Source organism: Mandrillus leucophaeus, unplaced genomic scaffold (assembly GCF_000951045.1).
Source record: "Mandrillus leucophaeus isolate KB7577 unplaced genomic scaffold, Mleu.le_1.0 Scaffold5, whole genome shotgun sequence".
Lineage (NCBI taxonomy): Eukaryota > Metazoa > Chordata > Mammalia > Primates > Cercopithecidae > Mandrillus > Mandrillus leucophaeus.
In genome coordinates, this window is record NW_012105364.1 from 7,155,575 (window position 1) to 7,168,364 (window position 12,790).

Genomic DNA, 12,790 nt, shown 5'->3' on the forward strand with positions numbered 1-12,790 from the left:
ATGGCAAAAACCCATCTCTACTAAAAATACAAAAATTAGCCAGGCATGGTGGTGGGCATCTGTAATCCCAGCTACTCAGGAGGCTGAGACAGGAGAATCGCTTGAACCTGGGAGACAGAGGTTGCCGTGAGCTCAGATCACACCCCTGCACTCCAGCCTGGGCAACAGACTGAGACTCTATCTCAAAACAAAACAAAACAAAACACGAACAAAGCCCTAATGATGCTAGAAAACAAGAATGTGTGTTAGCAGCACATCAGAAAGTTTGCAAACCCTGAAAGGCAGAAAGCAGATGGGGTCAGACTAGTGGAGAAATGGTAGCACAAATAGTAAGAAGTAAGAGCACTCCAAGGGCCTTTATCAATAAATACAAAGCAACCCAGTGAGTAGGCTTTAGGGTCATCATCGGAGTAATGAATTAGAAACCACACTCAGAAGAGCTTGGCCAGTCAGCCAGAATCTCCTCTACTTCAATGTTTTTATTTAGGGCAGCCTTCAAGGAAGTCCGCCTCTGATACTACCTGCCTACCTACTCACTTTTGTGACGAAGCTGTCCAAGAGAAGTAGACTTACTTAACTGCAGAGAAACACCATGTCTACCCCAAGTAGTAAAGTTGTTCCTTCATAAATGCAGATGAAACTTTACGAATATTTAAGGATTTATCAAAGAAAAAGAACAAAATAAAGACAACATTTAATCTAAGAGGAAACAGATAATTCAGACAACAGAAGAGGGTGTCATTTCTTTTTTTTCTTCTTTTTTTTGAGACCGAGTCTCGTTCTGTCGCCCAGGCTAGAGTACAGTGGCGTGTTCTTGGCTCACTGCAACTTCCGACTCCTGGGTTTGAGTGATTATCCCACCTCAGCCTCTCGAGCAGCTGGGACTATAGGCGTGTGGCACCACACCCAGCTAATTTTTGTATTTTTTTAGTAGAGACGAGGTTTCACCACGTTTGGCAGGCTGGTCTTGAACTCCTGACCTCAGGTGATACGCCTGCCTCAGCCTCCCAAAGTGCTGGGACTACAGGCATGAGTCACCGCACCCAGCTTTCTTTTTCTTTTCTTTCTTCTTTTTTTTTGTTTTTTGAGAGGGAGTGTCACTTTGTCACCTAGGCTGAAGTACAGTGGTATGATCTCAGCTCACAGCAACCTCTCCCTCCAAGGTTCAAGAGATTCTCCTGCCTCAGCCTCCCAAGTAACTGAGATTACAGGTGTCCACATCCCGCTAATTTTCCTATTTTTAGTACAGATGGGGTTTCATCATATTAGCTAGGCTGGTCTGAATTCCTGGCCTCAAGTGATCTGCCCGCCTCAGCCTCCCAAAGTGCTGGGATTACAGTTGTGAGCCATCTCGCCCAGCCTTTTTTTTTTGAGACCCAGTCTTGCTCTGCTGCCCAGGCTGGAGTGCAGTGGCACAATCTTGGCTCACTGCAACCTCCATCTCCGGGGTTCAAGCGATTCTCATGCCTCAGCCTTCTGAGTAGCTAATAGACATGCATCACTACACTCAGCTAATTTTTTTGTATTTTTAATTTCAGACAGGGGTTTTGCCATGTTGCCCAGGCTAGATTCGAACTCCTGGGCTGAAGTGATCTATCCACCTCTACCTCCTTAAGTGCTGGGATTATAGGTGTCAGCCACTGCTCCCAGCCAAGGCTGTTATTTCTTTTAAGTTTAAATGTTCTCTGAGATATTAGAGACAAATTGTATTCACAAACTAAGAACAGGGTGCTATTAAGACAGAACAATTAAAGAACAAAAATTTAAATATAAATGCTGAAAGAAAAATCAATAAAATGAGCTAGATTAAAAGAACAGTCTGTAAATTTTATCAGCATAGAAATAATTTCAGTTTTAGAATTACCAATATATTCATGATGCCTAATACAGTCCTTAGTACATACCAAGCATTCCACTAATACTTGATAAATGAACTAATGAGTGAGTAGCTAAATGAATAAGTGATATGAATAAATAAACAAGAGTGTAGATGAATGAAAATAAGTCAATACGCATGGCTGGCCAGCTGTCTGGCTAAGCATATAACCTGGAAGATCAAGTTGAAGACATCTCCTTGAATATAGAACAAAAAATGCAAAGGAAGTTTTAAAATATTTAGAGAAACATTACAACAAGACATGAAGCAAAAGTTACAACATAAAGAGATTTGGAGAAAAGCCTCATTCTCTTCTGGGTTCTCCATGGTATGCTTTGGGAAACCGACAAGGGGGAGCTTCCCAAGGATCAGTGCAGTAAATATTCAAGTCATCCATCCACAATCCGGCATTCAACTCAACTGATAGTATAAAAAGCAAAAAGGGGAAAATAAGAAGCTCTCACATACTTCAGTAAAGGATTGTGCTGATTTGCAGGATTCAAGGGTGCCATTATGAAAAGCTAAATTGAACTTCCATTTAGAAATGATGGTAATAAAGTAATCTGAAACCACATTTTTAAGGGAATAAGACTTGGCAGTATGAGGTTGCCATTGATAGACAGCCACAAAATATCTGAACAAAAGAGACAGATTTGTCTGAAACTCAACAATATTTTCCTGACTGTAATCCCAAACCCTGTGCAACAGCCAAGTTCCTTCTTACAGTGTTTTATGGGACAAGTATCTTAAAATGATTGCTATGCTTGAGCTGGTAGAGGACAGGCCTAGTTATTCAACTACTTCTTTCTCAAGTATTGTTAACTAAATGCCACAGAGGTTTCTGATGTCCTCAGAATGGATAACGCACACTTCTACTACTCAACACAGGAAAAGCAGCACAATTATATTAACCAAGCAGCCTATGATTTCCAGAAAACAATCTAAACTGCTCTTTTTGGGAAGGGGGAAGGTTTGGGTTGAGTTGGTTAGTGGTTTGTTTCTGATTTAAGTGGAAAAAAACAACAACCCTCATTCTAATGTCTTGTGTTCCTTCAAAGCAGGGGAGGAAGGGGGCTCAGTAGTCCTTTTCATTGACTATAAAGTGTAAGTCATCAATCTGTGGGGAAAAAGGGTTGACTATAATGCAGACCCTACCTCCCGGCAGAGCCACTGTCATTATTAACACTGTCACCGTACTTTCTCAAGTGCTGAAAAGCAACTTCTGGATGTTGTGGGCCTCTCTGAGTAAGACGACTAGGCCAGAAAAGAGCGATTCAAGAGGCTGCTTTTGCCCAAGTATAGCTTGAAAGTCAGGTATTAGTAATATGTTTTAAGAATTGAAAACTCTGAGAGAGAGGAGGTTTGGCTGACAGTGAAAAACCTCAAAGCTATAGAACTGTAGTCAGAAAAGCTGGGGGCTGTATGACACTTATTCCCACTGTGACTGAGAAAAACCAAACTAGGATTAAAAAAGGATTATTCTAGTGGAGTAAGGATAAGACCTAAACTAATGCTTCAGTCACTAATAGAACAGCTGGGAGAAAAAAAGTATCCCTGCAAATTAGAACCCAAGAAAAAACAAAAGCAAAGGCAGTCTTTTCTTTGCAAATTTAATAGTCTGGTTCATACAAATACAATAAAGGTAAGCTCTATCCACGAAGACTCTAAACAGACAGAAAGGATGTTCATAAAGATGGTCTTGAAACTGCTGCATGGCAACCATTAGGGGAAAGAGGTTATCTAAGATGTCCCAAGCCCCCACAGAACTTGGACAGTACCTCTGGTAGCAAGGTCTCATGCTCTGACAGGCATCAAGGCAGGCGGCAGGGGTGATGCATGCATCAAGAAAGAAGAGCAATGCAGGGAAGCAGCAGAATGAAAATATGAGAAAAAATAAACAGAAAAAACAAAGTCACCTGTCTAAAAAGAGGTGACCTTGTGCAGAAAACAAACAGGACTTTTCATTTGCTCACCTTTCATAGTTCCTCTGTGCCATTCTTTAACTTTCACAAAATGAGCCATGTGTATTGTTTCCTATCATCCTGAAATACTTCACATAATGGGAAACAATAGGGAAGTGCCTTAGTGACTGTATCTTCTGGATATGTGACAGTTTTCATGGTTGAGGGGTGAGGTGATGGTGAAAATGACTGTGTGTATGTGTGCAGCTTACCCTAGTTATATTTTGTAGATGTCCCTTTCTAAATGTGAACACATTTTCTTCTAACACTTTTCTTTGAAAATGTGATATGCAGAAAGGCATGAGCAAGGAGTTAATAGATTCTAAGGGTTTGCCAAATTGGAGCTCAAAGTAATTGGGAAGTCCAGCACAGGGAAAGGTCACCTCGGAAAATCTCACTCTTCAAGAAGGCTCTGGCAAGAACGAAAGAAGGAGATTTTAATCACTGCAGCTAATTACATAGACGACTAAATCACAAGAAGAGTTATTTAAGTGTCTTAAATACAATAAAAAGTAATTAACAGGAAGCGCCATCTTGACAGCCTCATGTCACAAACCAGGCCTAAAACGATCAGCTAATTCCCAACCCAGGAGCCAGAGAATGAGAAAAGACTCAAAATTTGATCTTTTTATTTTTTTATTTAAACAGTTTTGATTAACAGATAACAATTCTTGCCAACTCCACAGTGAAGTTAATCAAGAAAAAAATTTCAATCTATTAGAGGAATGATGAACCTTGTTTTCATTGATTCCTCAGGGGGAACAGATAGGAAGCCTATGTCACACCAGCAAGGCCCTGCCAGCATCCTATGATGCGACTCCTTCCCATACATGGAGAAGAAAAAAGGATTAGAATGAACCCTATTGAAGATACAGACAATTCACACTCTCTGCAAGTGAAATGCATCTAAACTTCAGCTCTGAAATAACCCTTTAAGAGATACCATCTCATCTACCTCTTTCTTCTCAGTCCCCTAAAATCACTAGTTTCAGAGAAGCTCTTCTGTAGTTACAGAAGTCTGCTATTCTCTTTAATAACAGGAAAGCCACTAGGTGCTGTGAAGGCCTAAATGTAGGTGTATAAGCTCACAGATTACGACAAACATAATTTGGACAGGATTTCTTCTTAATTTCACATTTCTTCAAGACTGAACAGAGTGCACTTTTCAGAGGCCATGCAAGCCACAGACGCTGTCTTTACTAACCCTTCCCTTAACTGACTTGCACATTCTATGACCTCAGCATAAGGTACTGGCAGATGCCAGTGAGAGTGACTGAGAGCCACTGTACAACACCTGAGCATTTCGGTCCCAAAGAGATGAGCCATGTGTTTTTGTACCCAAATCTAGTTTACACTGGTTGTGCTTGTTGTTTTAATTACATACTTCATTAAATATCATTGAAATACAAGCACACAAAGAGTGTGTATTTACTAAAACACTCACAAGCACACAAAGAGTGTGTATTTACTAAAACTCTCACCACAGGGGCAGCTCAACCCAGTTCAACTCTATTGTTTCAGCACCGTTTAAGTTGTCTTGCAGATGCAGCAGAGCACAAATTGCAAATCATGGAGACAGGGCATGTGCAGCAGAAAAAGGTTTTACCTCCTATAACACTCAGAACCAGTATTTCCTCCCTGTGGAAACAAGAAGGCCAGGACAAGACCAAAACCTGAGTACCAGAATCCTTTTAGAAGTAAAGGGTCAGTTATCCAGAAAGATCGGGTGCTAAAATCCACCATTCCATATCTTATCCTAAATGGCCAAGCTTAAAGTCCTCCAGTTAAACCTGCCCTCCCAGCACCTCTGCACACCAAATTCCCAAATAACCCATGAAAGTTTGACCTAACACTCAGATTGGGAAGACAGAATTGAGTCCTGCCTCCTGTCATCTTGCCAGCTGACCTCACAATAAAGCCCTTTCTTTTCCCAAAAACCAGTGCCATATTATTGGCATCTAGGCACTTCGGGCAGTGAGCCCATTGCTCGATAACACATGTTTTAAAAAATTTAATAAAGAGGAAAGGCTTTAAAGTAGCTGCAAAATAAATATGTGTGGGACAACTGCAACAGATGAGGGGGATGTAAATCACAAAAATATAAGGTTCTATAATTAGTGTTTTTCAAGTCCTCATTTCAAACAGGAAGTTATGTAATTCAACAAGATATCAAATAGGTGGTCCATGCTGCCCAGACAGCAAAGATTTACAAATACGTACACATTTTTATGTTTAAAATGAAAATAAAATATTTACGACGTAGTGTTTTTTAAAAAAGACTCTTCTCTGGCTAATGTTTATAAATCACCATTAAGTAAGATAAAAGGCTCTTAGTAGTATAACTTAATTCTGAAAATAAGCTAAATAGTTGGAGATTCTTATTTTATCAATACCTCAACTTTTCTATAACATTAATGGAGTTTTTTTTTTTGAGACAAAGTCTCACTCTGTTGCCCAGGCTGGAGTGCAGTGGCATGTTCTCGGCTCACTGCAACCCCTGCCTCTGGGGTTCAAGCAATTCTCATACCTCAGCCTCCCAAGTAGCTAGGATTACAGGCGCCTGCCACCATGCTCAGCTAATTTTTTTGTTTTTTTAGTAGAGACGAGGTTTCACCATGTTGGTCAGAGAGTTCTCAAACTCCTGATCTCAGGTGATCCAGCCGCCTGGGCCTCCTAAAGTGCTGGGATTACAGGCGTGATCCACTGCACCTGGCCAAGATTTTTTAAAGTATAGAAAATTCAGAAAAAAAAGGACAAATAAAAACAAAAATAAAGTAAAAGGAAAATAAACAGAAGTGGTGGCTAAGATTAGAACACAGAATGTGTGCAGCTAGGTCTATTTGCTAGAGATGGCCTCTCTGGCAGTGAGCTTCCAATTATCAAATAAAAGAATAAAATTATCTGGGAGTCTCTCTGAATCTGCTGTGATTCTGGGGGCTGCATGATAAAGAAAAATATAAAAACAGAATAAAATGATCAGTTATAAGTTTTACAGTACTGATTAGATAAAAACAAACCTGTGGTCATGCCTTAGATGCTACTAACATCCAAGTTATGCTTCATAAAGGAACAGTTTGCAATACAGTTAACAAATCACTCAACAAATTAATTGAGTTCCTACCATATGCTAGATACTAGAGCTACAACAGGGAATAAGACACAAAATTCCCCATCTTCAGGGACACAACAGTCTAATGAAGGATGGTTTCAGTATCAGTAAATTCCTTACATTTCTCCTGTTTGCAGCCTACCCATTTAACCACAAAGTATAGTTCAGGATGAACAACCCTATGAAGAAACTCATAATGCTTTCCAGGTACCTGCCAGGCTGGTCTAATCCAAGGAGACAATTTAAATATCTAGAAGAGTACCTGTAAAATTCTTCTAAACTTGTACATGCTTCTAAACTTCTAAAAAATTTACTATGGGAAATCACAAAGAAAATAATATTTCATACAATCCAATTACAAGAACTGGGAAGCAGAAAATTCAAGTTCATCATCTCTGGCACAAACCTGGAGTATAGACATTGTAGGTTGTCAATTAAGACCAACCAACCTGTGTTGTTAAACAGTCACCAGAGTTGACACCTTCTTACAAGGACTCAAGAATGTAATAGAAACCCAGACTGGAATAGACAGCTACCCCATATTTGCAGAGAGGAAAGCTGAAAGAGTAATCTCTCTCAAAGTCAAAATAAACACAGTGGAAATCTCAAGGTTTTAAGGCACAAAGCATGGCCACAACACTCTACTCTGTAAAGTATTTAAAATTATCTGTCTCGAATTGTCTTAAAAATAAAAAGATTACTATAAAATACTCCCTGAATATCTCATTTTAAGCAGTGTAAACTTATTTTTTAAATATTCTTCAGTGGTAACTAAATGAGATAATCCATTCTAATAGAATGTTAAATACTTGTGGAGGCCACCTGCCAAAAAAAAAAAAAGACATGTGCTTTTGTACAATGGTGAAGTTGTTTTCACCAGTACTTAAAAGCAGCAGTATCTATGGAGATGGCTTTCTGTGACAGTAAAAATATTTAGATAGAATACTAAGATTCCAGGTCTCTACAGTAGGGAAGCAGACAACTGACTCCTAGGAAGCGGTAACAAATTGGTAATAAATAAACTATTGTAGTTTATACAGATAGAAGAATGACCAAAATATGTCCTAGTTTTTCCCAGTTCAAAAATATTACTTGATTTGTCAAGAACCTGCTTCTAACAAAACCTGTGATGGTGTAAAGGTAAACATCAAATGCCTATACTGAGTACCTCCTGGCAAAGATGAAACCTCCAATTGTTATGTGAACATTAACAATATTAATAAATACAGGATCAGTAGCAGTGGCTAAAAATAGTCATTTCCAAATGTGAAAGCACGAATGAGGGGAAAGAGGCTCCTGTTAGGAGACTTTCATGAAGCTAAGCAGCTACAAGACGCTCATTCCTTTCAGAGGCCTACAATAGCTTGGAGGTACTTCTCCTAAGTGGCTTCACTGTACTTTCAGTAACACAATCCTTGTTTTGATGACAAACCTATCCTTTTTCTTCCCCACCAATATGCCCCCTTAAAAAAAATGAAAAATAACAGTTTGGTAACGAATAGCATATAAGATTGTTAAACAGAAAAGGAGACAATTACCATACTGGTATATTTTATGCAAAGTAAGAATTGCTACTGGGGACTGGCTGACTGTTGTAAAATTTCTGTGGAAGCAGGGCCCAGCAGGCTTCCTCCTTCCCCTATCAGATACTTCCCCTGAAAGACTCTTCCTCAACCTCGCTGCCAAGAGACCTTGGAATCTAACCAGGTTATGGCCAGTACAGCAGAATAGGATGACCTCATCATCTACTGATTACATACAAGAAAATGTCCAATTAACCTCTCCTCTTCTTCCCTCCTTGTTACCTGCTATTCTATACCTAGACTTCCTAAACCAATATGCAGACACCATTTTGGACAGTATCTAGGGCCTGCTTAATACTCAATAAATGGCATTATTAATAGTAATGATGTGTACTTCATAGTGCCAGGCATACAGAGCCCAATAAATCTTCAATAACAACAACAATGAAGTATATGATTAGCTAACGAGTGATTATAAAGTACTTACAAATATAAAGTGCTACACAGGCACATAATTATAAACCACTGAGTTAAGAGCAGGAGAAAGCAAAGCAGAGTGAAAGGAAGGACTCAAATGAGCAAAGAACTCTTAGCTACTTGAGATGACAGCTGACTCCCTGACAGCCAGAACACTCACATTCCTCCAATGGTGACAGTGGCACAGGTACGCTCTGAAAAGGCAGGCACCGTCTCTGTGGCTGGGCTGGCTGGTCTAATGTAGTCCACCGTCACATTGACCTGGAAATAAAGAATCAAGGGAGTTAGGGTTGCGAGTCTGCAACATAGTTCACTAACCGCCACATGTGCCTGCTCAATTGTGAAAGATCAGCTCACTCCAGTTTGGTTTTCTGAATCTAAGATTTTAAAAACCAATTAAAAGAAATAGCTGAGCAACGAACTGGGAAAAAATGTTTGCAAAAGACATAACTAATAAAGAACATTTATCCAAAATATACAAAAAACTCTTAAAACTCAACAATAATAAAACAACCTGATTTAAAAGTGCAAGAGATCCAAAACATACAGGTGGCAAATAAGAATAGGAAAAGATGTTCCACATTATATGTCATTAGAAAATTGCCAACTTAAACAACAATGACACACCACTGCTCGTTGCAGCATAGTCAAAATTCAGAACACTGACAACACCAAAGGCAGGCAAGGATGTGTAGCAATAGGAACTCTAATTCATTGATGGTAGGAATGCAAAATGATACAGCCACTTTGGAAGATAGTTTAGTGGTTTCTTACAGAACTGAACATGTACTCTTACCATTTGATCCAGGAATACAGCTCCTTGAAATTTACTTGAGGAGTTGAAAACATGCTTACACAAAAGCCTGCTCATGGATGTTAACAGAGGCTTTGTTCATAACCGTCAAAATGTGGAAGGAACCCATATATCCTTTAGTAGGTGAATGGATAAATCGTGGTATATCCAGATGACAGAATATTATTCAGTGATAAAAAGAAATGAGCTATCAAGCCATGAAAAGACATGGAGGAAGCTTAGACATATATTACTAAGTGAAAGCAGATATTCTAAAAGGCAAACTGTATGATTCCAACTATATGACATTCTAGAAAAGGTTAAACTACAAAGACAATAAAAATATCAGTGGTTGCCAGGAGTTAGAAGGAGAGAGGGAATTTTGCCAGGAGTTATAGGCAGAGAACAGGGAATTCTTAGCGCAATGAAACTATTCTGTATGACACTATAATGGTAAATACATGCCACTATACATATATCAAAGCCCACAGATGATATAACACCAAGCACAAACCCTATGGACTTTGTATGATAATGATGTGTTAAGGTAGGTTCAACAATTGTAATAAATATACTACTCTGGTGTGGAAGATTGTGTTGGGGAGGGGGGGTGCATAAGGTATATGGGAAATCTCTGTAACTTCTGCTCAATTTTCCTGTTAATCCAAAACTGCTCTTAAAAAAAAAAAAAAAAAAAAAAAGAAAGAAAGAAAGAAAAAAGCTGACAACCAAAGACGTGAGTCAAACAACTAAACACATAGGGCCCCACAGCAATCTGACTTTACAGAGAAGAGGTCTGCAACATTCCTGTTGGACTCCTAGACATTATGATAAAGCAATGCTTTAACCTTTTCTGGGTCAGACTACATTGAAAACCTGTATTTAAAAATATGAACTGCCTCCATAGAAAAACTGCATATAATCTGTCTGTCATAGCTTTCTAAGGACCAGGTTAAGAGTTATTAAGAAGAGCAAACAAGGTAGGCACAATAGCTTGCTCCTATAACTGCAGCACTTTGGGAGGCCCAGGTGGAAGAATTGCTTGAGGCCAGGAGTTCAAGATCAGCCTGGGAAACAAAGCAAGACTCCCATCTCTCTGAAAAATAAAAATAAATAAATAAAAAGAACAAACAAGATAACAATTACAAAGATGCTTGGAATTGGTTTCAGTATGTAAATCAAAAAGATACAGCTAATTAAGCCCAACACCAATCTAGTTGAGAGTTAAGCAGTGTGGAGGTGGAGGAGATAGAATGAACTAGATGAATACTTAGGTTTTGAATTAATTTTGCAGACAGGAAGTTAGGAGAATAAAATGGGAAAATGGTTTAACCCTAGAATACACTAAATAAATGGATATGGACACACTAAGCAATGCTTTTTCTTTATGAAAACTTTGAAGATAAAGATGTGGTATCCTGTAGCAAACATATAGGGCATGTCTTTACAGAATGAAGGTGTAGGCTTGGTTTGGGTCAAAACCAAGGTTTATAAACCCACACTGAAGAGGTACATGGGGAACAAAGAGACTGAAGCCATCTCCACAGTCTGGAATCCCTTTTCTAAACACATCTTCAGCTCTCACTGGTCAGCTTAAAGACAGCATATTGCAGAGAAGCATGGAGTTCAGCCACACTGCTATTGAGCACCATTACAATCCTTTCAAACTGTCTTCTCTTCAAAAACTCATTTTGAAAATGAACATGGAAATCTGGAAAAGGACAGATGCCTCAAAATTCCAACTGCCAGATCACTCACTTGAACACTCCATTGAATCACGCTTTAGAAGCAGCAGAATGGAGCCATATCAGAGCCCAAGCCAATTAAGGGCTGAGGTTAAGGTAAATCATTCTTATGAGAAGTGTGGTCATAGCACAACACCACAGAAAATAAGAAGATATAAAGGTGACTCCTAAAATTAGATACCTAGCTTTAAATTACTGCAGGGTCTTAACAACTACTCTAAAACTCAGGAAATGAGTAAAAATGTGAGAAATGTGATCAGACAGGCAGATTGAACAACTAGTGCCCTCCAACAAAAAGGTTTTTGATACTTTCCTGGCATGCTGCTGGCCAGAGTTAATATAGGCCAAAGAAAGGGCAAGGAATGAGACGGCTGCACACGGACAGGCCTGGGTAACTCAGAACCAGGGAAGGGAAGAAGTGGTCTTGATGCTAAGTTAATACACCCTGGAACTCTCCTCAGACAAAGCCTCACAACTAATTATAGAAGCAGGTAGAGGGTGAGGAAAACAACAAGATAGCTGGAGTCATGGCAAAAATGATACAAGAAATCACAAGTGTACAGAAGGTAGACAGTGAAGGTGGCTATACCATGTAAAGTATCTCAGGGCCCATTTTAAATAGGACAAGGCCACAGGGTATGGTCCAACTTGGGGGCATTCCCTGGGAAGTTAATAAATATGTGGAAATGAGGAAACAGGTCCATGCATCTCTTGTGCTTTCACCTAATCCATCTAACAAGCTCAAGCCCTCAATTCAACTACTGAGGGAAAAAATCAGCACTGCTTAAAAAAAAAACACTAAGTGAATCTCAAGGTTACCTTGCACCTACCAATGCCAAATCTCCTCCTCAGCAGGCATAAAGGGGTGGGACAGCAGCTCTTCAGCACAGAGGAACATTAGCTCTCAACCCAGAGAGAGGGCTAATTCATCAAGAGGGCTAATTCATCAAGAGGGCTAATTGACCACGCCACATGTGTGGGAGTAGTAATAGGAGGAATAACAAACAAAAGTGAACACCTGTGCATCTCTCAGGCCAGAAGGCCAAAGTGAGGTGCTATTCCAAAACTGTCTTCCAGGGAAATCAATGGGAAGACAAAAAAATTTTAATCTTCAATAACCAAAAGAAACAACTACATTCATCTGCCAAGTAATTATTTCCTATATCGAGAGAATGAGAACTGTAAATAAGTCAGAGATTAAACAGTTATTTGTGGATGCAACATTATTAAAGAAAATCTGAAATACAAATGAGGTCCTGAGAATAGACCATAGCCAAGATATACACCTGCAGGCAGCTATGACAAA

General features: G+C 39.3%; 1 protein-coding gene across 1 annotated transcript in view; it reads right to left on the bottom strand.

Annotated features, from left to right (window-relative positions):
* The window catches only part of SND1 (staphylococcal nuclease and tudor domain containing 1), a 441,984-nt gene that overhangs the window by 235,225 nt on the left and 193,969 nt on the right, over positions 1-12,790 (bottom strand). Inside the window, exon 12 of the mRNA XM_011995923.1 lies at positions 9,107-9,207. Within this exon, the coding sequence (XP_011851313.1) occupies positions 9,107-9,207 (101 nt within the window). The remainder of the gene's footprint in view (positions 1-9,106; positions 9,208-12,790) is intronic.